The 27,196-nt window shown below is 37.6% G+C and overlaps 1 protein-coding gene across 1 annotated transcript in view; it reads right to left on the reverse strand.

The window, feature by feature from the left end:
* Nucleotides 1–27,196, reverse strand: part of SLC9A9 (solute carrier family 9 member A9) — a 210,229-nt gene that overhangs the window by 37,316 nt on the left and 145,717 nt on the right. The window contains exons 13-14 of the mRNA XM_050902352.1: nucleotides 21,311–21,359; nucleotides 15,739–15,818 (exon numbers count right to left, since the gene is read on the reverse strand). Of these exons, the coding sequence (XP_050758309.1) occupies nucleotides 15,739–15,818; nucleotides 21,311–21,359 (129 nt within the window). The remainder of the gene's footprint in view (nucleotides 1–15,738; nucleotides 15,819–21,310; nucleotides 21,360–27,196) is intronic.

The following is a 27,196-nucleotide window of genomic DNA, read 5'->3' on the forward strand; positions in this document are numbered from 1 at the left end:
AAGTTTTTACTTGTATTTTCATTGATTACATATGTTTTACATGCACACTGACAAAATGTCTCTCTCCTTAATATCTGCCTGATCCCGTTGTATTGCCTGCTCTCTGTTCTGCTTGTCCCCACAACTTATAAATACTGTATATATATTAGGTTAAAAAACTAGCATATGCTTATGAGAGCATCCTACATCATGTAGCGCTCTACTTGGGTTACAGATCTTGAGGATGGTCCTTCCACTGTGAAAGGACACATGTGAAGGTTGTGCCCCTACTCTGCATGACTCTCTACGGAAGGATGGTAGCGTACGCTGGGTGCCCTGATGCTTTCAGATTCCTTGTGCTTAGCTTGGGTTTACTCTGGCTTTCACAGCAGACAGTCGAAAAGCATCTCAGCCTTCAGTAGGAACGGACTGCAAACACTATTCTTAGTTATTTCAGTGCCAGAAGAGCTCATTTAAGTTTAGTTTCTATGATTTCTGTTGCATCCTGGGGCAAAAGGGATCAGGAGTAGTTTTTTCAGCACCTGCATGTGAAGGAGGAGCAAGATCTTGCATACCAGACCACTCAGGTATCTACCCTTTCACTTGTCAGCACGCAGCGTACCTGTAATCTTGGCTATCGTTCCCAGTTAGTGATAGTTATTGATAAACACTTGTCATGGTTCAACCCTAGTCAGCAGCTAAGCACCACGTGGCTGCTTGCTCACCCCTCCCCCCTGCCACTGGGATGGGGAGGACGATCGAAAAAAAGTAAAACGCGTGGGTTGAGATAAGAACAGTTTAATTACTAAAGTAAAATAAAACATAATAATACCAATAATAATAAAAAATATAATTGTAATTAAAAGGAACATAAAAAAAGAAATAAAACCCAAGAAAAAAAAAAGTGGTGCACAATGCAGTTGCTCACCACCCGCTGACCGATGCCAGAGCAGCGATTTGCGCCTCCTGACCAACTCCCCCCAGTTTATATACTGGGCATGACATTTCATGGTATGGAATTATCCCTTTGGCTATTTTGGGTCAGCTGCCCCAGCTCTGCTTCCTCCCAGCTTCTTGCACACCTGCTTGCTGGCAGAGCATGGGAAACTGAAAAGTCCTTGGCTTAGGATAAGCGCTATTTAGCAACAACTAAAACCTCAGCATGCTATCAACATTAGTCTCACCCTAAATCCAAAACACAGCACTGTAACAGCTACTGGGAAGAAAATTAACTCTATCCCAGCTGAAACCAGGACAACACTGAAGTGTATGCTGGACCAAGCACCCTTCAAGACTGGCTATTTTTGCCTGGTACCACTATTGCATCAGTCTTCACAACCCAGTGAAACAACAGGAAGGAGTCACCAAGGAAAATTCTGCCCTCAGAGTAGTGTTAATACAGAATAACTGACTCCATCTGTGCTGGATTTAGCACTTGGAGCAAGAGCTAAGTTATGTCAGGACTCTTACCAGTTCCATTCATTCCAAGGGGCTTATTTTGGATTTAGTTTTTCATTGGGTTGTTTGTTGTTTTACTGACACTAATACAAGGTGGTAGTGAATGTGTGTGCTATTTTTGCATGTAATTCATCTATATACTTTTCCTGTATCTGATTTCCACAACAATTTGTGTAACTGTAATTTTAAAATAAAACATAATAGGCAGCATAAACACAGAACAAAGAAAAGAAGTCACCTCTATGCTCAGATAACACAACTTTTACAAATGTAATTAATGCATAGTCTAAGGGGACTAGCTGAAATTCTGTGCAGGATCATTATACCCCCTGACCTTCCAAGCTCTGTATCATTTACTGTGAAATTTGTTGCTAGAAGACTTTTCTCTCTCCTCTTTTTGCTTCTATTTCCCTGAAATGTGTGTGTTCTAGCAGCAATCATCAAAACTGCAGCTATTAAGACACAGGGTATAGAAACATAAGCATCCAATAATCTCCTGACTGTGTGTGATAGATCATAGCTCTTTAGAATTAGTCTTGAGCATTGTTTGATAGTTTTGCACACAGTAGCTCTAAAAAAATGTTCATTGCTGAGGAGCTTACACCCACCTCTAAGCAACTAGAATCCAAATTAATGATAACGAGAATTGTTCATACATCAGAAGGAGAAAAGAAAGCAAGAAAAGTAATTTCTCTCCTGAAGCAGCCTGTCTCCTTGAGTCTGTCAGGAGAAAGAACGCATACCTTAGGAAATCAGTCTTCTCTTGTTAATTCCAGCTGAAATGTCTCAAAAAGGTTTTTTGCAAGTGTTTTGACAGAAAGTACAGAGAAGGACGAGAGGCCTATTCCTCTGGTACTTTAGCTGGAACTAACACAGGAAGGCTTTTAAAAAGGAATATAGTGAGGGGGCTCCACAGTCAAAATGGGAGCTTATGCATTAATATCCAAGTTAAACTTCTACATCTGAAAAATTAAAAGCAAAACAAAATAAAAAGCAGGAAAACCTTGCTGAAAAACAGAAGCCTCTTAATGGATCAAAAATAGTTAACAAATGGAAATAAGGACTTAGACCTCTTCTCCAGTGTCCAAAAGAAAAAAGGGCTCACAAAGGCTGGTGCTGACAGCATATAATCTTACAAGAGGAAGTCAGGAAGGGCCCCATGCCCATAAAATGCAAAGCAAATAAGCATTTTAATTCAATCTGTCAAAATTAATTAGAAACAAGATTAAAAAACCCCTCACAATCAGATGAAGCATTAGCTTGTTAATGTTAATTCCTGTTCTGTTATTGTTTGTGATAAACTGAGTCATAGCTATTTGCTTTGCAGCTGAACTGCTCTACAGAATCTGAATTTTCTTTTTATTTACCTCTGAAAGTTTGAGTAGAAAATATCTGGCTATAGTGACAAGCTCATAGAGTATCTCCCCAGCTGTGGGGAGGGAGGTTTTGGGGGCAAGGTCTTGCTGAGGCTTCTGCTGCAGGAACTCCCCTCCCCACCCTCGGGAACTGCACACCTTTCAGGGAAGGGTTATGGGAGCGGGTCCCCGCTGTATCTTATGAGGAACTCCTGAGAAAGCATTTGTGATGCAATTGCGTTGAGCTTCTGACCCGATCTGATCCATGGCTATTTGCTACGGCTTCCTAGCTGTATTTCATAGCATACCTACTTGGTCTTTTCCTGCCATATGCACCCAGGACATAGTAGCTCTGGCTTGGCACTGCTCTCGTGCAGTGTAGCTTTTAGATTGCGATTCCCTTGCACATGGAGGCAAAGCAAGCATATGCATGCTTGCTAGTGAATGTGTAGCCATTTTTGCTCATTTACATTGATTAGACCTGCCAGTCTGTGCATGAAATCACACCCCAGACTTTCTTTATGCCTTGTGTCAGGTATGATCTGACCAATTCAGTAGCGATATTCCTGTAAACCCCACTGTGTGATGAAGGGCTGTTGTGCACTCTTGGAAGAACTGCTATGTGTCTGGACTGAGTGTGGTGAGATTTCGTCCAGGAGGTGTTTATTTTGATCAGACATATTTAATGTTAGGTAAACATTCTAAGTGTGTCATTATTGGAATAGCTAACAGATTATTGTTCTGTGCTGTACAAAGGGTGGATACGTAGATAGAGGAAGACTGAGAAAGCAGTCCAAGACATAATGCTCGTATTGTAGTTGCACCCATAATGTAAACATCCATGTATTTATGCTTAAAAAACCAGGATCTAGCTCTTCTATGTGCAAAAGTAAAAACACCACCATAAATACATGGCTGTCTTGTTGAATCTGTAGCAACAGAGCCTAAAGCAAAAACATATAGAGATGCAGATGTATTAATATATAAGAAGCTAAAATAAAAATGCAATTTTCAGCTATCTTTTATGTTCTTGGAAATATTGGCGAAGATGCATAGTCCAATAAAATGAACAGAGTTGGCATTTTACACTGTTAAGAATAAACCACAAGTCACCTGCATTATTAGCCACAAATCTTACGTTCCTAATCATATCCCTATGCATGGGAAAAGAGGCATCAAGGAGGTAGACACCTTAGTACCACTGTAATTTGGAGAGGGTTGTGGAGATATTTCATTTCTGCCTTATTTCCTAGCACTCTATAACATAGTAAGTTAGGTGTCCTTGTACCATCCCTAACTCACTGAGACAGCAGTGAACTCAACCAAAAAATCTCAGCTGTCAGATGAGTTACTGGCCATTTTTTACATAATAGTCTAGGTGTTAAAGCACTGATCTGGGAAGTGAAAGATCAGGATTTTTGGTTCCTCTTAGCTGAAGAGGGTTTGAATCAACTGTTTCTATTTCCTAAAAGAATATCGTAGCAGGCAAGATACAGACCAGCCTGTGTTGAGGCCATGCTTTCTCTATTGAATCCTGCTACTGAGGCTGCACCATTGTGTAAGTGAGAATGAAAGTGTGGGAAATGACAGTTGAAAAATATAGTCAATATGGACTACATATGTATGTATACATATATATTTTTTCATATTATTTTTATTCTTTCCTTATATTTTAAGATTTAAGGCATTATTGAATTGAGTATCACAAATAATTAAACATAAAAGCTGTATCTTTATATTGCTTCTTTAAATTTGTGTAGCAACCTGTGGAACAATCAGATCCAGAGTTGCTTTATGTACGTTTTCATGGATCATTAACAAAGAGTATTTGCTGCATAGCACAAAGTATAAGTCTCTAGTTTAGCTAGAAGGACCGAGCCCTAAAGACCAATTACATCTTTATTCACTCCATTTCCCACTGATACTGGCTATGATACAAAGTATCAATAGCAGTTTAACTATGTCTTAGCAGACTGTATATATGTATTTTTTACATCTGAGTTTTAATTAAATGTGAATGAACCTGATATGCATTCATTTGTGCAGCAATTGTAATCACATTTTATGCATTTGAAACTCTTGGATGCCTGCAGTACATGAAAAGCACTTTATGGGTACTTGCATTATTGCATATTTCATTATAATGTAATTCTATATTAGATATTCTATTTATGCAGAATCCAAAAATAGTTTGTGCTGTGTAGCAATGCAAATTTCAGTGAATAATCCACAAAGAATTTCAAAGCCTTAACCATTTGTGACATGCACTATTCTGTATCTTTAATGAGGACTCAACCTTTGAATAAATCATACTGGGCTTTTTTGAGTAAAAACCATTTCTGTGCTTCCTCATTAAAGAAGGGTCTATCATTTCTTATCTTAATCACATTGAAAATATTAGGGCTTATCGTTACTGTTCAAAATTCTTCAAACTGACTTCGGATGTTCTGTCAACCGTTAAAGTGTACATCAGGTTTCCGTACTCTAAGGCTGTGCTCCCCCTTCCCACGTGACAGCTGATCACTGGAGAATGAGAAACCATAAGCAGTTTCATGACCAAGGCTATGTAGCATAGTGCAATAGCTGAGGAAAAATCTACTTTCCCCATACTCTTTTCTCAAGGAATCCAACTTAAATCAAAGTAGAGTAGAGGGAATTTCTTTCCCACTAGTTTGGGGAAACAGTGGACATGAATAAGGATGCTCTGTTTTACCTAGTGTAACTGAGACTCTTAAGACACTGAAGCCAAAGACATGTCTGATAGAAGGCTTGAAGGTTGTGTATGTATTGACAGCTTCTCTTGTACTGGTGTAAAGACTAATGGACTACGGTTAAATTAATGATACTAGACTGGTGTAACAACTGCAGTTCAAATCATCTCTGACTTAAACCACAGGTCCTTAGCAGTGTACCAAACACAATACGAAACAAGGAAGGAACCTCTTCTTGAACTACTTATAGATGTTGCAAAGCTGGGGCTTTCTGTTCTTTAAAATAGGTAATACCGAGCAGAAGTTGGCTAATGAGGGTATAATAAATAACAATTTACTGTTTAAAACATCAAGATTATGGTCAATGTCAATGCGTTATTTTAAGAAATTCCGTATTTCAAAAAGTGTAGAGAAATGCTTCATTTTTCAACTGGTTTTCCCTACTTCTACATCCAGAATTAAATATTTAAAGTACCACAACATGGTAAAGAATCAGTTCAGAAAATCACCAGTTTGCTTTTAGCAGATTGAATGAAACACACCCTATAAATTTCTAATGAACAGACAGCAAAACACTCAAAGTCCATCAGCACTGGCTGGGAACTTTATAGAATTTGAGTGAGATTTTACCATTCATAGCACAACTGTGTTCTCAGTACATAATTACATGGAAGACCAAAAAAAAAAAAATCTGTAAAAATTGTCTGCATAAATAATACCTCCTTTGCAATAATTTTTAAAGAAATACTTAACAGATTAAAACTTTTTTTATCAGGTATAATAGCACAAGTTAAAAAAAAATTTGACCAAAATCATCACACCAAAACACTTATTCCATTCTTTCATGTAATTAAGTACACATTTCCTAACCTTCCGTGACAGTATTTCTTCCTTTTTGAAATAGCAGCTCCAGGACATTGAATCCACAAAATTTTGGTGGTATTTTCATGATCTTTTAGCTAAACTATATACACTTTTTCAAAGTTGTTATTTTATGATCTATCATTATTCTTCTCCCTCTGTGCACCTATATGACCAATTGTGACCAAGCCACAAAATAAGCATCCAAAAATGTTCTGTGTTCCCACCTATTCCTCTACTGTTCACCTTTAGGAATGGCTCCTTCTTCTAAAAGTAGAAGTAACAAAGTTCATAAAATAATTGTGCTGTCCCATGCTGTCAGAGACCAAACCCCCTCAGTCATAACATCTTCCTATGCCCCTCTGTCACTAAGAATGGAGAGTTACAGGTTTTATGGTTATGATGCTGGTATCAGAGTAGTAGAACTGGTGCCGTGATTGGAACTGCGGCTCATTTTCTTTATCTGTACGTCAAACTGGACTCTGTTTATGACAACTAGATGCATACTGATAAAGTTCTAAAAATACCATCACCAAAATGTCTTCAGCTTCTGGGCCTGTAGGAGAAGATTATATAAATCTGAATGCTGTATTTACTATGAGTAACTAAGTAGATCACACTGTGCAAAGAAGGTCAGGATGATAAGTTCTGTCAAATAGCCTTCACTGAGAAGTCCACAAACATGTTCAGCTGGAAGGAATGCTGCTAGCTTTACAGAAAAAACCTCTGCTAGGATGACTTAAATCTACAGAAATCAAGAGGTTCCTGAGTTCTAGGTCTATAAGAAAAATAAAAGGCCACAGCCTTGATTTTCAGAAGTGCTCTGCTGACTTTTTTAGGCATCTAAATTAAGACATTGTGTTCCTATGGGCACTATAATCTGACTTCGATTGTACTTGAAGCTTGTAATGTAATGCAAGATGAAAAGCAGCCTTTGTCTCCCCTTTTTGGGACTTTTGCGTCCTCTAACAGTATTTAAAGTGAGCTCATAAGATGTGATGATCTGCTACAATACCTCATGCAAACTTGTAGTCAGCCCTGAATCAGTATTTTAATTCTTCTGATTTATCCTCTCCACCTTCCCTTAGCATGCCCTTGAGAAGAAGTGCTGAATTAAGCACTGGTACTAAGATTTGTTGATTCACAATATATTTGAATGCGTGATGATGCACGTGTTCTAGTGAGTCAGGCACCTATTTCAATATCAGAAAATAGAAAATGGCTCTTGAGTTTCTCTGCTGCCAAGAATTGCGTTATTTTGAATCACTGATTGCCGGAGTGTTCTTAAAATTAGAGGCAAACAATTTTTTTTTTTCCTTGCACGTTTGCCTCAGCCTTGTTGGTAGTTCTGTGTTAGGGTGTGCTAAAGTAGTTTAACTCAACTCAAAACTGTCATAGCCAACACAAACTAAGGATACCAACAGTACTTTTTCCAGAGCAACCACCTCAAATGGGAAGAATGCCAATATACAGATGTCGTGGTTTAACCCCAGCCAACAACTAAGCACCACGCAGCCGCTTCCCCCTCCCCCTGTCCCAGCCGAAACCAGGACAACAGACTAAGCTTCCAAATAAGACCTGTATTGAGGGCCTCAGCCACACTCACTGAAGGCATTCGAACGTGTCAGCGACTTTAAGAGTTTTGCATCCAGATATTAGTTTTCCATAAAAGAGCTCAATTCAAGAATACTTTCTAATGGAAAATCATTAATGTGCCCTTTGGCATTCCTGGTAATAAGGATTCATACTGAATTCCTTTAGTCTCACAGCTTTTACAGGAATACCACTGTAATTTAACATTAATAATAGAACCTTACTAGGAAGTATTACCAATTTCTTGCTTAGGTGATGTTAGGATTAGCAATATCTTGCTGTGACAATTGTTGCTGTAAAAGAAGTGCCATTTATAGATGGTATTACATATGCAGCATGTGCTGCATGCATGTCCAAGCATTCTGATATGTGCTAAGTGACTGGAAAAGCAACAGTGAAATATACACATGCAGAAGAACATTTAAAACCACTTTAGATGTAATGCAAAGTAACTTTTTGCACATACAGGGCTATAAATGAAATAATGTGAGACTTGCAAGAAGGTTTAAGTTATGCTTGATTAAATCTGTGTTATAAGCTTCCGGTACTCTTATATCATACTTAGGTCTCCTGGGTGTTGTTAAGTATTGTCAGCCAACAAACTATAATTTCATGCTTGAGTGGACTAATACAAGCCTCGGCTTCTGCTTCTTTGTATGTTCAGACTACAGTATGCTGTAATAATAAAGTGAGAAGGGGAGGAAAAAATAAAGCAAAATACAAAATTGTCACATGGAATAATAATTAATACTTATCAGTAAAATCAGATAATGGCTTGAGCTATAATTTGTTGAGGTCAATAAACTGTGAGTCCATTTACTTCACTAGGCTTTAGATCAACTCCTTCAAGTTCTGTATTTTGATTTGACAGGTACTGTAACAGACAGCTATGCAGGTAGAAGTAAGCTGCAGAACTGGAAGGTGTTTTTTTAAATGTAGCAGTTTTTCTGGGTTGTGTCTTTTGTCCATGCTGGAACATTTGGCTCTTGGTTAATAGCTATTAATATAGCACCTCTATATAAAATATGCCTATAAGAGGAATCCTCTGTACTTAGTTCTGTCTTGGTAGCATATATGTGCTGAATTTCTCTTATGCTAAAGTGTAAATCTTGACGCTGTCTAGTTTTAACATGCTACAGCTGTATACGGTGGCTTCATACAACTGAAAATAACATTAAGACTGTAAGTTGGATTGCCTGACTGAGGCCTTAGTTGTATGAAGTGCTGTGTGCTCTTGGTGGGACTTGTACGCATCCACTGGTGTGCTGATTAGCTTCAGAAATGGCCCTTGGTAAATCTGGGGGAATGGCTTGGATATTTCGGCCCTCGGGTGTAGTGCAAAGGTTCCTCAGGTCAGGGGACTGATCACTCACCCACAGGCAGGGACGAAGCACGCAGTGGTGCTTTGCAGAGAAAGGGGCTTCTTTAATGCCAGCCACTAAAACATACTGAAGGAAATTAGTCATACTCAGTCAAAAATTTTCAGATGTGTTATCTCTGTGTCTAAAGCGCAGGTTTGCTGAAATAAAAAGTCACTTTCAGCAGTGTTGTGGACACAAGCTTTACCTGTTTCCTGCCCCCTTCCCCTTTACTCCCCTGGCTCTGGCAAACCATGTGGAAGGCGCATTAACAGCCTCTGCTGAGTGCCCTGCAAAAGCCAGATTTCTTAGGGCTCTAGAGACTCCAGTTCCACTTCTCTACTTTTTTGTCAACTTTCTGACCTACTTGGTAGGCTACCAGACTCCTATGCAGTTGATGAGCCTTGGAAACATTTCAGAAATACTAAAAACAAAACACTTTTGACTTTTAAAATGAGCGTTGGAGTTGTTTTGTACTGGAAAGATTAAAATGTTATATTTCTTCTATGAACAATTTTATTTTTAAATTTTAGAACTCCTTGTGGGGTGAGAATTGTAGTTTCTAGCTATTGCAGATTTTAATGCATTTTAATATATTTACATGAAAGAAACTGACATAGCTGCATAAAGACCCATGCATTTATATTGGGGCCACTGGGGTCTGTGAAACTGTCTTTATACTCAGTTGAGGTCCTTGTTATCAAAAATTGAGAGAACCACTTGAACAGCACAAACAAAAGGTGTGCTACGTCAAATGAGCTAGGATGTTAAATTGAAAACCTGGTGACTCTACTCTGAGTTGTCTAGAATAAGCTGTAGGCCAGGTTCTGCCTTAGATGCCATGCAAAACTGTTACAAAAATCAATGACCATTTGATGCAAAGAACAGAAAATAGAACCTGGCCCAGCATGTCTCTGATGGATGACAACAAAGATTCGATAGCAGCTTACAAAATGTTGTGGGTTGGTGTGGTTTGGTTTTTTTTTTTTATTTTACTGTGAATCTCTTTTCACATTAAAGCACTTCCCCTTTTCTCAGATTGCAACAATAATGACATGCTCTCCTTCTCCACTTGTCCCATGCCTGTACTGTTTAACTATTATTTTGAACATTGTTTTTTTTTTTTTTTTTTTTTTAAATCCCATAAAGTTTCCCTTATGTGTCTCTTTGTATCTTCCTTTAAAGGCAAAAGCACTGCATGCTACTATGAAGGCTTTAAAGAAATCAAGAAATTTGATATAATGGCTTTGCTACCAGCGAAGTAAAACCTTTGGCAAAAAAAGTCCTCTTTGAGTGACTTAGTTTTTGTATTATCTTATATAAATATAAGAGATAAAATTAGACTATGAAAAAGAATCTGATCTTTCTATTGTCTTCCCTTGTCAGTTCCTCTTCTCCCTAACTTCATTATTTTTTTTGCTTTTTTTTTGGCTTTAAACATGTAAATAGACTTTTCTGCAATGTACTGAATCTTAGTGTCAGGATGAACAATCTAAATAGTAAAAATTTCAAACTTTATCTCCTTTTGATTATATTTTGTGGAACCAAAATTCCTGCAGCTCCTTTCTTCCTTCAGGATCATGGTGGGGAAAGGGTGGGTTCAAAGACTTATATTTTGCAATAAAAATATCAAGAAACTATCACAAATAATCTTTACATATGTCTCTATGCAATGGAAGGGTGAAAAGGATCATGTGTCAAATATTGTAAAAGAACTAGAGATTTTTCATTTAACACTTTGTATTTAACTTTGCATTCATACTTGTTATTTAACTCATGTTTAGTAATTTTTTCTTGTAAAAATACCTGGACGTGAATGAGATTTTCAAAGAACTGACATGAGAGAAACTTTACAAATGAGAATGATTTTACTTGCATATTCAGTGTGGAATTGTTTAAGAACTATTTATCCAGGTTTCTTTCTGTGAATGGAGGACAAACTGAGGTCACTTATTATTCTGGTTAATCATTAGCCATGTTTATTTATTAGGTTAATTTGCAGAGTTTCAACAATCTTGCGTCCTTGGAAAGGGTCAGGAAATAGCACCAAATCAGATATACTGATTATCTGTGCTGTAAAAAGAACAATGCGTTTTTCTAGATCATGTGCTTGAAAATGTGTTGTTGGAATGAGTTTTGAACCAAGTTCAGGGAATTGTCGCTATTGATAAAATACCTTCTGGGGACCCTGTACTGCTCAAGTTTGCAGTGTTTGAGAAAGCCTTATATACTTATGATATAGTCAGCTGCTCTTGTGTCATGTTCATGTTATGATATCGGCTATAACTCATTTACTAAGATTTGTGCTTTTCTCTCAGCTTTTATTATGATCTGCTTGTAACACCTGCAAAACTGATTCTTGTGCTCTATTGGGATATCTATGCTATGATGTCTGCCTTTCCTGCTAGTCAACTCTACGTTACTGTTTGTGTGGTACCTGAATTTGCTTACATTGCATTATCTGATGCTTCTTTGATTCATAATTAGACTGAAGTCTCTCTGAGATAAGTTTGTCTTTTCTCTGAAAACTGTCTAGCAAAATGAGGTTCTGGTCCAAAACTAGAACGCTATGTGCTATTTTGCTGTTGTCACCAAAGTGATAAAGAATACCAAATCAGAATATTAGTAATTAAAAAACTTTTAGTTCTCAGGCAGGTAAAAGAAAATGGTGTGCACGTGCGTGCTTACAGCCTCTTGTCTTTTCCTTCCAAAGATGTGTCTCTCTGATATGAGAGTGGCAAGCCATCCCATAAAGAAAATTCAGCTGAAGACCACAAAATGCTGAATTTTTGATTGTCAGTTCACCCTGGAATGCACTTTTGCTTTTAGTAGCTTTTCCATTTTCTCACAGGCACAGAATAGTACTTATCTTACTTCATAGGCAGCCGTTATGCCTGTTTTATCCATGTACAAAGCGCAGGAGAAATAAAATGATAGGTGCGCTGATAACTTAAGGAGGATAAACTTTTGGAGTCTACAAATAATGCAATTCCTTTTGGCTGATTGATTTTCAGGTAAGTGCAAAGGACACAAACAACCTTTTTTTTAAACTGAAAGGAATGCATGTGAATAATGGATAGCTGCAGTTCAAGTATAAACACTTTTAGAAGTTGCTTTATGGAGAATTGGCTCACTCTGTCCCAGACTCCTGCGTCTATTCAGTGTAACTGAATGTTAGTTCCTCAGATTGAAAGGAAATCTCTAAAGAAGGAGAAAGCTCTCCTCCTCCTACTCTATTTGTGGCAGTGTGCATGTAAGCCACTCGAAAAGCAAAGCTCTGTGCAAGTTAGACAGCTACATTGCTATTTGGTAGCTTGGAGCAGTACCAAGGATGCAGTAGACCTGTCATTACAATACTTATAATACCCATACTAGCCAGCTAACAGCAATCATTGTATCTCTCTTGCTCCCTCTCACCCCTCACGTGTGCCAGAGATAGGCAGCATTAGTGCTCTGGTCATGTTGTTTAGTATTGGAGGACCACATCACACGCAATCTCATCCTCACCCCATTGCCAGGAAAAAAAAAAAGATTAGACCTGGCTGCAGGTGGGCCCAAGGCCTGTGTCTTGCAATTTAACACTTAAATATTCAAAGAAACTTACCGTGCATTTGAAGTCTTTGTCCCTCTTCCTTCCCTTCTTGCTTTCTTCTATTGTAATCTTGCACATGTTTTCCTGTTACGCAGTAACTATTTTTTCCTCAATGCAAGTTTCAGTGTGTACTATTAAAGCTCGTATCCTGCAACGTAATGTTGGCTTCTCCTTATGAAGACGGTGAGCATTTATGGTTGGAAACATCTTAGCACATACATTATGCTCTTTTTTTCTTTTCATCTTCAGTTTCAGTTATTTTTGCACTTTTGTGTTTTAGTGTAGCAATTCCAAATCCTTCCTTCTCCTCTCAGTATACAGCATGAGAAGCTGGGAGAACAGTGTAGTCATCTTCCTGACTGAAGCTACAAAACAGCCAGCGAGAGCAAAAATGCCCCACATGAGGAAGTGAGAATTATATGAATACAGAGAGAGAAAGAAGCCTTAGTGGACAAAAAGCCTTGTGTAAGATCAGATTGTGTTAAACCAGAAACAGCTGCAGAAGTTTAGTCTAAAGTAGCTGGAAAAACAGGTGAAGATTGTTTGCAAGACACTTTTTATTATATTAATTTTACCTTCATTTTTAGCAGCAGATTGTAACTGGGAATACAGGCCTCTGTAGAGGAGGAATTCTAACTGTAGTCAGGTACACAATGTCTTGGGACTAGGCAGGCAAAAAACAGTGATATTTGCTAGAGTAAGCAAGTAAAGAGGTTTGGGACTGAGAAGAGTTAAAAGCAAACTGCTACTAGCTGGGAGCAAAGTTACAGTTTTGTTGTGGGATGCTCTGGAATGGGACAACTTTGCTCACCATTTGTTTGAGCTCTGCCCTTAAATACACAGGTTCTTGCTCTTGCAGGATGAAATTTCTACCTACTTACTCATTTGTTAGTTAAACTTGGCTACATCTGCCTTGAAAAAAACAAACAACAATATAAAGCCTTGTATATAGTGCTGGATTATAGATCTTGTTTTTTCCCTTGATAAATTCTTGAAATACCTTTGTTTATTCCCTCACTTTTCTACTAGCCTTAAGTAGGATATTACAGCTTCAAATGGTAATGCATTGTAGGCTGTAAAAACAAAGAAGTTGAAATAAATTCACTGGAATTTACCTACTGTCAGATACCAAGTATTTTATTTTGCATTTTCCTTGTTTAAATTATTGAGATGAAAATCCAAGAGGATACCTCTAAGTACTTATATGATCTGTTCTTCATTTTTATTATTCCAATGTTAACATTTCTTAGCCTAGATTTTAGAGAACAGTATGTTTTTCTTAGATGTCAATACCTGATTCAAAGATACTTGCTTAAATGAAACAACCCTTATTGAACCCAGCTGGCTCTGGATCAGGCTCCTACTGTTTCTTTCAGAATAAAAATAAAATTTGATTCTCAAACAATTTCAGGGTTTTTTTGTATAGTTCTACCCTAGCGTGGCACGTTGCCATTGCCTAAGACCACTGAACTAAGTGGAAATCATTCATAAGGACAGCAAGGAACAGCAGAACTTTTTGATTTCCTCAGTGATATTTCCTCCCTCTTGCTTTTCCCTTGTGAAATAAATAGACGTAAGAGACGTTATTGCCAGAAGAGTAGGTAGATTTGTGTTAATGCCTAAAAGAAAATGTCAAACTATAGAAATGTCAATCTTGTATGCTTTTGAAGTATATAACCAGATATATTATTATTTTGCTGTATCTTTTCTTTGAAAACTTTATTATAGTACTCTATGCAATCTTGTGTTGGGCACAAATACTGTGCTACATGACAATTTCTTCTTCTAAATTTAGCAGTACAGCTTTAACATTAGGCAGGGAAAGGCAAAAGAACGTTTGGGTGGATAATTTCTCTCTCGCTGAAAAGAATGTCTTTCAGAAATAGTCATACTAAAGAAATGCTCAGAGCTGTGAGTCACAGCATTACTGGGTTGAACTATTATTCTGTGCAGGTATATGGGCATACATTTTCAGGATTAGTAAAATGTAGAAGTATTATTTGTAATAAAAATATATTTTAGGATAACGGCAGGGCTATAATCTCTGAAAATCTGAATTCTAAAGAAAGATTATGACTTGACTGGAACAGAGATTGACACTTAGGAATAAATTTGTTCTTTTAAGAATATTTTTTAAAAAATCACTTAAAATATTTTCTTGAAATGCAAAAGACATGGAAATTAGACCTTCTAGAATAAAGCATCAGACACCCATATCCAAGATCTCTACCATACAGGCCTCAGTAGGAATGTGAATAGAAGCACAAAGGCTCAGGAATCCAGGGAACAGGAAGCGAGCTCCAGGGAAGTCCTGGGAGCTACATCTTCACAATGGGTGCATCTTTCTCTGTTTGTAAGAGGTGTGCGTAAACCAACATTGTCTTATTTTTACTTTCTCTTGGGTAGCTACTGCTTTCTGAATATGCAGGCAGGCAGCAGCCATTGGGCTGCTTCAGTCTCCAACCTCCTGGTTTCCCCAACGCAGAATTTATACCCTATCTGATTAATAACTGGATTAATTTTATTCTGGAATTTAAAAAGCTTAATTTATTTAAACCTATTGTCTGTATACTACTGTAGGGCAGAGCTTCTTAGCTTGTTCTCACTCCCCATAGTCTTAATCAGGAATGTACTACCACTGCACTGCCCAGCTTCTCCAGACCTTCTGTTTCTTTGAACTTTCAAACTTTCTTCTCCTTACTAAACATGTTAAAATAAATTACGCTTTTGTTTTTGTTTTTAAAATTATGATCATTTTTGGATCCTTAAATATTTTGAAGGTGCCAGTAGTAATGCAACTATCATCTATGGCTTATAACAGAAAAGGATACTTATGGTCAAAGCCATACCATATTCTGAACAGCCATGCACTCTCGGCTTTGGTTGTGTTTTTATCCAAGTTAGATACACTCTGCAAAACAAACAGATGAATAAAGTGAAAAGCATTTTTATAACATAAATAAAACATGGAGTTCCAATATTAAAAATACATGTCAAACTGAATTACAATTAACTGCGCCTTTTTTTTTTTTTTAATTTAAAAAGCTTCTTTGGCATACAGATGTCATCTCTGTGAACCAGTTCAGGAGCAAATTGGCTCATATAGCACATTTCTCATTGCTATATACTCATTGGAAGAGTGCAGCATTTACTTTTATTAATGATTCCAATTTTATTAAGCAGCTGAGAAGCACTATATTCTGAGATCAATAAAATGATATTTCGATTTAATTGCCATTGTGGGATTACTTCAGTTTACTCCTACAAGATCAGATGCTTTTTGTGTATGTCTAACAAAATGTCATTCCCAAAGGGATCGTGACATTCTAATAATTATGACACTACTTTCCTTTCTGTGCTTCTTTCCAAGGCGAGAGGAACACGACTTGAGTCAACAAGACTCAAAACGCTGCTTTCCATTCTGCAAACTAATTCTGGGGCGTGCTGCACAGGTAGATAGATGCACTGTCCTTTTACTCAGGGTCATAATTTGGAATAATACGTTAGAAAGAGTCAACTGTACAAAGACAGCTAGTTTGGTTGTACTCTGGGCATCACATCAGTACTAGCGGAAGAATTAGTGGCAGGATGGAATTAGGGATGGGATTGCCAGTTCTCTAAGGATACTTCATTATAGTCTTGTTTGTGTTTTGCTGCAGGTTAGATTATTTTTTAATGGGAATATTTTTCTTTATGCAATTTTAAACCAATTTACCTAATAATTTTTATGTTTTAATCTAATAATACATTAAAAATGTAATTTTCTGTTATACATTAACATACATGTAAATTGGCTGATGATGATAATGTCAATGATCCTCAAAACTGTAAGGTCTAGTTCCAAGCCAACCTGCATATGGGAACTTTTACATTGATTTCACTGAGTTTTGAATAAGATTATATAGAGACAGAAACCATATTGTAGCTGTTATGATTTTGCTAATGTCAAAGGTGGTCACAGTGAACTTACAAATGCACCAAATAGGCCAAATATTATTAATGGGATCTGTTTCCTTGTTACTGAATTGAGTATTTTAGCAACTCCCCCTAGCAACTGGGGAGGCTGGAGGCAGGAAGAAGATGGTACTAGTCCCTAACTGAGCAGCAGAACTCTCTTCTAAGCCCTTAATATCTAATAGTGCATTTTGGCAAGACAGATACAGATTGGGTTGAAACATTTAAGCACGAAGTGTGATGGCAGACAAGGTCTATGTTAGGTCAGAACAACAAGAACACTGAAAGAAAGAGGGTGAAGGACTAGGGTGGACAGGGACAGAGATGAGAAAGAGGAGGACAGGCGTGGAAATAGACATATCATGGTGTGGGCTGCAGCAAGCAGCCAGTAAGTGCAACGCAGAGGAAGGCTAGTTAAAAACACAGAGAGTTCTGTAAATGGCCTGTGTGTCCTTGGTTTGACTACTGATGTTTCCAGAAGCCATAGTGTTGTTGGTTAATTCCTCTTTCCAAATGCATTGTATATCTAGTTTCCTCTTGCAGGAACAAGATTCCTCATACCGGAACACGAATTGTTCCCGTATGAAAGCAGTGGACAAGAAGTCTACACCAGAGTATAATTCTCCAAGAATTTGCTGGTCCTGACCTGAACCTGCTTTTATTTCTTGCACTAATGTTCATTGCTGCTTCGCTCCACACCTGCTCTGGTGGCCTGTAACCTCTGGCTCGTTTGAGCTCTGCGTTTGACATGTGTTGCACCTTCTACCTTTTGTATATGAAATCTGTGTTGTGTTATCAGCTTTTGCGTTAATGGGAATCTGGGTGTAGTTATGTGTAGTGCAGCTCCTGCATAAACAGTACAGTCAAGGGATGGCAGGAGATGTCGGGGTGAATGCTTTTGGGCTATTGCAGATCCTTGGATCCTATGATCTTAAACAGTAACTTTTCACTTTCCCTGCAGTTCAGAGAGGTAGAAGTAGGGGAGACAGTCCACCACCTATTCTGGACAACAATTTTTTCTCTGGGAAGTGAGAATGCCAATGTTTCTCATCCCTTACTTGGGAATTAACCATATGGAGATAATTCTCATTAGTGACTTGCAATAAATTCACCAACCAGCTGGCAGATGAAACTGATGGGGAAAGTATAAATTTCCTTATTATATGAATAAAGATATAGGGATGGTTAAATAAACTATGAACATTAGTTTGAAAGAGATTATATTGTTAGGTGTTTTGCAGGCTATTTAGTTTTCTTGTGAGATCAATACTACATCTACAACATTTTTCTAAAATGCTTGTAGAAAATGTATTCTTAAACTGTCTCAATAGAGATTAACATAGCAGAATTTCTGAGATACGTAAGCCCTCTGAATAAAATATGCTATTGACTATCTTTGCTTATGGGAAATTAGTTAAAAAGCTCACCGCCGTAAAAGCTTTTGCCTTTTTTTAATAGATCAACCTTGTAACTCTGCTTAGTGATTGTGTATCCTGCATTCTGCTTATCAGTTAGCTTTTGGTGTTTATACTCTGAATGCATGTGATATGCAGTAAACTGCTGTTGTTTATTTTTATATATTATTTTCTATACAATAATATATATAATCTGTAGTATGTATTATGTAATTCAGTTCTTTCAGAACTGAGCTATGACAGTTCATCAATAAATAGATATGAAGGAATAAGGAAAGACAAGGCAGAACTGACACAAAGAAACAGAGATGCTTTTGATGGATGAGGTCACGGTATGGTGAAGTCCAGATGCTAGTTATACATTAAAAAGCTCTACACCTTTGCTAGGGAAGGAGCCCTGGGTTCCAGGTCTTACAGCTCGAACTGGAATTTGCTGCTAGCTGACTGCCAAAATTACTGGTTGAGCCAGTCCAGAATTAGAGCGCAGTCAGAAGTCCAGAAACAACTGTGCACATGGAAGTCTTGACTAAATAAATTGAATTCCTTCAGAGAAGAGAAAATTGAATTTGTGGAAGGGAAGGGAGATCAAGATGAAGAGGTAGGAAAGGAAAAGGGTTATGCAGCTGTATAGCTGCTATTGCCTCTGACACAGTACTCATGAGGTGGAAGGTGTTTAAGGTTTTTTCTGCCCCTGAAAAATCCAGATCTGGTTACAGATATGGATTGAGAGGTTCCCACAGCAAGATACCCTGTGTCCTAGTAGTTAGAGTGGTCACAGAGGAGAAAGATTCAAATCTCTGCAGCAGACCTTGTGGCTTCCCCATTCTGGCTGAGAAGGGAAGAGCCTAGAGGCTTATTTTCTACTAATTTTGCTGTCTTTTAAACATCATCTTCTTGAGAAGATACTCAGTTCTTATTTCTGGTACAATCCCCCTGAAGCTCCAATGAACAGCACTGAGAGTTGGCATGTGGTTTAAAGTTCATCTGGGTGACAGCTTTAACTGGCAGTGGGAGATACTGGCAGTCGATATGTTATTTGTCCAGGGATATATGCAAGGAAAACAAGTGCTTTCGCTGTGAAGACACACTAACATAGGAAGAAAATGAAAAGTATGTAAACTAAATAAAAACATCATATTAGAAATAAAAGGAAAGAAAAAAAGACAACAAAGGGGAAGAAGAGGAATGAGAGATGAGAGGAAAGAGAAAATTAAAAGAAATAACCTGACATAAATTGAATAACCGTGATAGGTACTGAATTAAAACAGAGGGCTACAGAGAATGCAGCAAAGGTCTGAATTAGTAAAAGATTGAGATGTCAAATACAAAAAAGTCAGACAAATGAAAATAGAATACCACAGGGGGAAAAAGAATAATCAGAGCAGCAAAACTATCTTCCAAGATAAAATTTACTACTATAAGGAATGCTAGCTTGGACATGATAGGGCATGAAAGGTGTTACATTCATTTACACTTTCTGTGTTGTATTGCTGAGTTTTGTCAACAGAGATAGGTGTTAATTCACAGGGCACAGCTGGGACACTGGATGTGTTATTGTTATTCATAAACTTGATTATTTTCATTTTTAATAAAAGGAGAAAATTAGATGCCTATTGACTTCTGAAGAAATGAGCTTTTCACAAAACATGCATTCGGTCAATTTTATACTACATTCAGCATTCTCTGATCTTTGATAATTCACGAGTGCTGCAAAGTAGAATATTTCTGAAATGATATATCTTTAAAATCCAATCAAGATTAGATTAAGATTAAGGTTCTGTGTCCTGGCCTTGGTCAGAATTTGGGCAGAGGTGTTGCAGGAATTCCTACCAAGATGCTTAGGAGAGTGATATTAGTGATTAGTCCCCTCAGACTCAGAATAAATCAGTATCTTGGCGTGGTGCAATGGAGTGTTATGCTAGCCCTTTTAATAGTGACTGAGTTGTAAAACTAAGGATATGGTCAGATATGAATAATATTCTTTTTCCTTTTTTTCCAAGAAACATTAGGGCAGTTAGGCACCTGAATTCCATTCAGTTTCAATGCAAGTTGAGACCCTAAATGCCTTCAGATATGTGCAAATGTGTAAATGTTAAGAATACTCAGTATGTAAGATACATTAAAATTCTGCCTAATGATATCTTTAATGTATCTTCAAGTGAATAGAGTATCTTATTCATGTCTTGCCCTAACTTATTTTCTACATTTATATCACTGTTGGGTGATTTCAATTTCAGTTCCAGTTGTGCAGTCTGAAAGAGTGCATGGGATGGTATTACCTCGAAACAGGAACACAGCTAGTATTAGGCACTTTTTTGCTTTTTGCTTTGGCAACTTGTCAACTGTAGCATTGCCTTCTCCCTAGTCATACTGCTGTTCCACTTACCGTGCTGACGGACGTTATGTCTCTGTGTATTGACACTCTGTACATTTCTGCGGTTGTTGTAGGCAGTGCTGCGTTTGAAGCAATGCCATACATGTATGACAAAAAAGGGAAGGTGACAGATGAACAGCTGCAGCTTGTTAAATGGTCTCCTTTAGTTTAAAGTTTTCAAGTTCACAATGAACTTAGGGTTCCATGTGAACAATAACTGAAAAATATTTTCAGAAACCTGACCTACTAGAATTGAACATTACACATTCTCCTTTTTTATTCCAGGGGACTAAACGTTGTTCTGAGATGTCTCATTTCCATAAATGCAGCATTTGGAAGGTGACAAATATTTGGATTTATCAAGGCAATACTTCTATTATTTTGTTTATTAGACCTCTCAGGATATCTTTGCATTTATTTATAATTTTCTTCAAAACTCTATAACATTTTTGGCACAAAATTTTCATGAGTGCATGCACATTGAAAAAATATATCTCCTCTCTTTGTACCTTGTACAATAAAGATATTTTGCAACTCCTTTTTTATTTTCAACTTGCCTGTTTTAAACATTTTCAGCTATAACACTACTTTTGACAAACATGATCTGCCAACAGTTGAACAGTTTTTAATTCAGCATGTATGTCTAAAATCTTGACATACCTGGCTTGCAGCTTCTGCTTTCAGATCTTCATCTGGATCTATGCCAACTCTGTTAAAAAAACCACAAGAACAAAGACATATGGTAATGATCTGATGTATATTAGAGAGCTTTGAGGGTAGAAATGTTTCTCTTGTGCCACTCATTTCCTACTAGGTGAGAAATAGGGAGAAGAGCTGGCAAAACATTAAGGTCGCTTTTTAAATCAATGAAGTTCTTAAGTTTTTAGGAAACTTGAGATTCTTTTTAACTGCCACTCATAACACCTGAGATTAGATCTTCACCCTGGCTCTGATCCATATCTGGAGAGGGACAATCAAGTCATTAACCTGTGCTATGAAATCCTTAATTACTGGCAGAAAAGAGGCGTTGAGGAGGAACTGGAGTTACGTATGCGGAGGATAGGACTGCAGGACTGGCATTTCTTGACTGTGCTGCATTATGGATAGCTTGTAGCATTTGGAAAGGGCTTTACTTGGCACACAAGGTGCAGGGAAGCAAATCAGGGGAGAGGAGATTGCAGTGGGTGATTGGCCTGGTTTCAGCTGGGACAGAGTTAACTTTCCTCTTAGTAGCTGGTACAGTGCTGTGTTTTGGATTTAGGGTGAGACTAATGTTGATAACACTCTGAGGTTTTAGTTGTTGCTAAGTAGCGCTTATCTTAAGCCAAGGATTTTCCAGTTTCCCATGCTCTGCCAGCAAGCAGGTGTGCAAGAAGCTGGGAGGGAGCAGAGCCGGGGCAGCTGACCCAAAATAGCCAAAGGGGTATTCCATACCATGGAATGTCATGCCCAGTATATAAACTGGGGGGAGTGGGCAGGGAGGGGCAGATCGCTGCTTGGGCATTGGTCAGCGGGTGGTGAGCAATTGCATTGTGCATTGCTTGTATTTTATTGGGTTTTATTTCTCTCTTTATATGGAATACTTCACGAATTTGTGTGCAAGATGATGAGAAGCTGGGTGGTGTTTTACTAATATGGACAGAAAAAAAAAATTGGCTGTTAAAAGTGATGTGGTGGAAGAATTGACGTATTTTGAATATGGCTGATACTCAGAACTGAGGAGAAATGCAGCTGAGAGATGTTATGAGTTGAATGACAGAGGCTTGTGCTGATGTTCACACCAAGAAAGGAAGGAGAGCAGTGAGGGATGATGAATAACGAACCTTCTTATCACCAAAATCTGAAGCTCACAGCTAGGGTGACCAACAGCCCCCGAATGCCTCACAAACTCCCACATAGTATCAGGTCCACTGAGCCAATACAGAATTTACTGATGCAAAGAAAATGTACTCTTTCACTAGATATTCATTTAAGGCCGCTTCACTATTTTTCTGATAGTCGTCCTTCTTGAGTATATTTTTGCTTTTGGTAATAACACATCAAAATAGATTTTAAAATAATATTTAATATTAATAATTACATACCTCAGCATTCTTTCCCGTAAATATTATGCATACATGCTTATTCAGTCAGAGACAATGACAGGAACTATATGCAAAGTAGATGCTTTTTATATGTAAATACCAAATAGAAGAGAAAAAAAGACGATTGTTTCTATCAGAGCTCTTGAGCTTCAACAAATCTGGTTCTTCAGGCATAAATATTTGTATCTTTTTATTAAAAATAATGATCCTGGTGCTGACTCAACAAGGAGACAGAATAAATAGCTGTTTCTTTTCCTTTTTTTTGTCCTGTTCTTTAAATTGCTAGAAAAAGCTTCTGATGGCACTAACCTATTCATTAGTTGAGTAAAGCAAGTTAGGTATTTTCTATTTCATTAAAATGGAAACATTTACATCGGAAAAGAAAAAGAAACATTCCACAGAGGTTTAACCATCTATCTGACATTGGATTTGTTATTGTCATGTACAGAACAGTGGTGTCTGGGGCCTTATCTGTGCTCGGCATTGTAAAACTAAGCAGCGTGAGACAGCCCTGCACCGCAGAGTGTACAGCATAAGTACACCAGGATGTGAAGGCTGAAATAGTGGCACAAATGCAAGTGCGATGGTACCAAACTCATAAAAAAGATCAGAATCAGAAAGAGAATCCCAGTTTCCTAATTGCAATTACATGCCCTGTTTATTAGACTACGCTTATTCGCTCGATGTGTTCACCAGCAACACTACTTGGCCAATACAGAAAAACACCAGCAGTACAATAGTTAAGGGTCTGCACAGTTCTGGAAATAAAAAAATTCAAAGCATTTACGCATGATAGGTGCAGCTGAAAGGCAAGGCTACAGCACAAACTTCCCCGCACTCTCTTCTCCTTAATGAGCTTCACTTGACCTCAAAGAATCAGTCTCCTGGGACAGAAGTAATTTAGCCTTCATGCAGTTCTGAACTTACTGGAGTTGAGAAACTGCCAGTTCTGACTGATTGTGTGTGTTGGAGTTGTGATGCATTTATTATAGAATGAGCTAAGACAACAGAAAACATTTCACCCGGGACTAAAAGGACTGTAATAGCAAATGTGAAAAAGGGTAGGCAACGGGGCCAATAGGAAGCAGAGTTTCTGGCTGTGATATCGTTTCAGTAACAGTGATATAACTACTAACTAATCACATTGACAACAGGAATCCACTGGCATAGAAAAAAATCTGGATTTACAGAGTTTCACAGAATTTGTGGTATGCTTAAGCTTCTCTGCATGTATAATTTCTGATCCCTATAGTTACACAAATAGCTAGCTACCTGTTTTGCCTTGTTTATTCTGCAGACAATAGATTATTATAATATGGCACATATGAAGATACTCACATGAAATCTTAACAGGAGTATTATATTTAAAGCCAGAAAAAACCAGCAATAAATATGTAATGAAATCAGACTTCTGTCTTAGATTTTTCACATATGAAAAAGAAAAGAAGACTTCTATGCCACGTGAATGCTACAGAGCCACAGCTGATGCTTTCCTTTGGTCTGGTCTCTACTCTTGTTTAAAACACAGGGTCAGATGCCATTGCTGTTTTTTTCATGGAATAGTATCTCGCTACTGGAAATTAGTGTGGATAGCACAATCTTACCTATTGATTTAAAGTCCCTTGGGAAAAGGACCAGATCATTCTTTGCATTCTATGGGAGAGTTTTTAATGCATTAAAATAGCAATACATTTTTGTAATAATTTGAACATTAGCAATTTTATTAAGTATGCACAAAGCAGACTCAGTTCAGTCAGTTCTGAAATTGAGGCTAATTATTTCATATCCAAATATAGGCTTGGGAGCCTAACATCAGGCACCTAGCATTGAAAATCATGGTCTGCTATAATTAACTCTGATATACTTGACATGAACTAGAATGCTATTTTTACATTGTAAATGTTGAAAAAACAAAGCATAATAAATTATATGAGACAGTCAAGATAACTGAAATTAAGCACAGATATGCACTTCAAGTTTACATCCTTGACTTCCTCAAAAGACCTGCTAGATCTAATGCTATTGCCAGTAGAATTTGCAAACTTAAAATTTGTATAAGTTACTGTGAAGGCCTCTAAGAAATACTCCATTGTTTAATGTTTGTAGAAACATCTTTCCCCTTTTAACCTTCTCAGTTTTCCATTTCTGTGAGAAGATTTAATGGATGGTCAGAAAATTATTTTCTTCGTATTTTTTGTCCTTTCTTGCTGTCACCTTTGTCTCTGCTCCTGTTATCTTGTTTTACTTCTTGCAGTCTTCCTTTTCTGTCCTTCTGTACCACTTTTCTGGTTGCTCTCTATTCCTTGTTCATTTCTTCTTGGCTCTTCTAAATGTGGTATGCTTTTATTTCTGCCTTTCTATTTTTGCATCTTTTTATTCTATACATTAAACATTTAGGATGACTTCTCTTCCATAAAAACAAATGCAATGACTTTTTAATCAGATCTGTATTGCAGTGGAGTTTATCTACTCTATGTATTTAGATAGGCTTTAGTAAAGTCTTAGATTCAAATGCCCTAGATATGAAGGAATTAAAAATCCTGAAAGCTGCTCTGTGTTGTTCTTTTTTCTTTGGGTCTTTTTTTTGGGGGGAGGGGTGTGTGTGGTTTTTTGTTTTCAAATAATGGCTGGATCAAAACCTAGATTTAGAGGTTGTTCAAAGTTGCTATATTCAAAATCTGGAAGTGAAGCTTGTGACTTCAGCCAGCCTCTAGCAATTAGGCCTAAGCATTGCTAGGAACTGTGCATTAGTCTGCAGAAGTACCCTTTACAGTTGGCAGTATTTAAATCCCCATATGCTATCAACTGCATCATTTTTTTTAGCTACAGTCAGAATGCATTTGGTAATAAAAGGAGGAATTTGTCACCGAATACAAAGCAGTCGATAACATCTTTTCTTATGTGGTTTGAAATTAAAATGGATGGAAAGATAAATCCCAAATTGTCAGGGGAACCAGTAGTAAGAAATACAAAACCAATCCATAGGAATAGGGAATTGCAAATTTTTAATTCCCTCACTTCAAATCACCACAAAGTCAACACTGTAGGATAAAATCTCTGCTTTCTACAGTGAAGCCACAGAAAAATGTATAGACTCATGTCTTCATGAGGATTTAGGCATGCAGAACAGAACTTTCGGTGTCTATACTTACAAGTGTGATTCTCAGCCCTCCCTCACTTTAGGTGCCAAGAAATCTGTAAATAGAGACATTTCTCTGAAATCTGAATTCTAATTACTGAAATTCTACTTGTGGGCCTGTATAGGCTTTCTGTATTTGCAGAATGGAGCCTGGTTCATGCAAGTTGAATCTTGCTTGCGGTCCCACCTAGTCTAGTTTGCACCTACCATATACTCACTGGTTAGCTGTGCTCCAGATGAAGCAGCTAGGACTGCTTTTATTTGAAAACATGTCCTGAGAGCAAATAGTTGGTTCTATCTCCTTTTTATTTAATGAGGGATCAATTAGAGTGTCCTGCAAAGAACTGGGAAGCCTCGTTTCATCAGTCACTTCAAACCGAGGTGATTCTACACCACACCTCTCAGAAGTGCTGTAAATACTGGCCTGGGTGGCGGCACTATCCACTGTCCTGCTGATGTTGTCCTGTTGTACCAAACACCTTTCAACTTCAAGCACCAATGAAGCCCCAAGAAACAGTTGTTTATATGTGTATTATTTAATGCAGCTAATGATTTAATGAACAAAGCATCAGGCTTGGGAAAGTTTACAAGAGAAATGTCTCCTAATGTGAGTAACAATCTTCCCTGATCTAAGCGTATGATGGTGAATGTGTACCTGATGGAACATGATATTACAGAGCTGTCAGATAAGGGTCAGAATTAGCCATGTCTCTTCTAATTCCTTTTCTAGATCAATGGGGAAACAAAGGCAATTCAAGAGGTGAAAAGTCTGGCATCTCTTTCTGTTTCTGGCCTCATACTATAAAATGGGGATAATACTACTTCCTCCACCCCATTGCTCATCTGTTTTGTGTATTTAGCTTGTAAGTACACATGCTCTAAGCAATCTAGCTTAGAGCTATGATGTTGTTTAGAGCCCTAGGAGTGCTGCTGTGTAAAATAATTAATAACAATATTGACTTCTTGCTTGTCAAAGGTTTTACTGGAAGAACTCACCTTCTCAGTGCAATTGCCTCAGCCTTCCACTGGCTGTCTCACTGTAACTAAAAGAGTCTTTAAGCTTATGTCTCAAAAACTGCACATACCAGGAAGGGTTTTTTGAGTAAGTGATTTATAACCCAGTTTTCAAAGATGGCCATTAAACAGCATTTGCAACAGGAGTCTTGAATATTTTTGCATGAATAAATCTGAAGCTTGTAGTTATCCATCATCAGCATATTGTATTCAGTACAGAATTATTAACTGCAAAGACTAGAAACATGAGCAAAATCCAAAAAAGATTGTTTCACCATCTCTAATAAATCATTACAATTGAAATTAAAA

The sequence above is a fragment of the Gymnogyps californianus genome, chromosome 10 (genome assembly GCF_018139145.2).
Source record: "Gymnogyps californianus isolate 813 chromosome 10, ASM1813914v2, whole genome shotgun sequence".
NCBI lineage: Eukaryota > Metazoa > Chordata > Aves > Accipitriformes > Cathartidae > Gymnogyps > Gymnogyps californianus.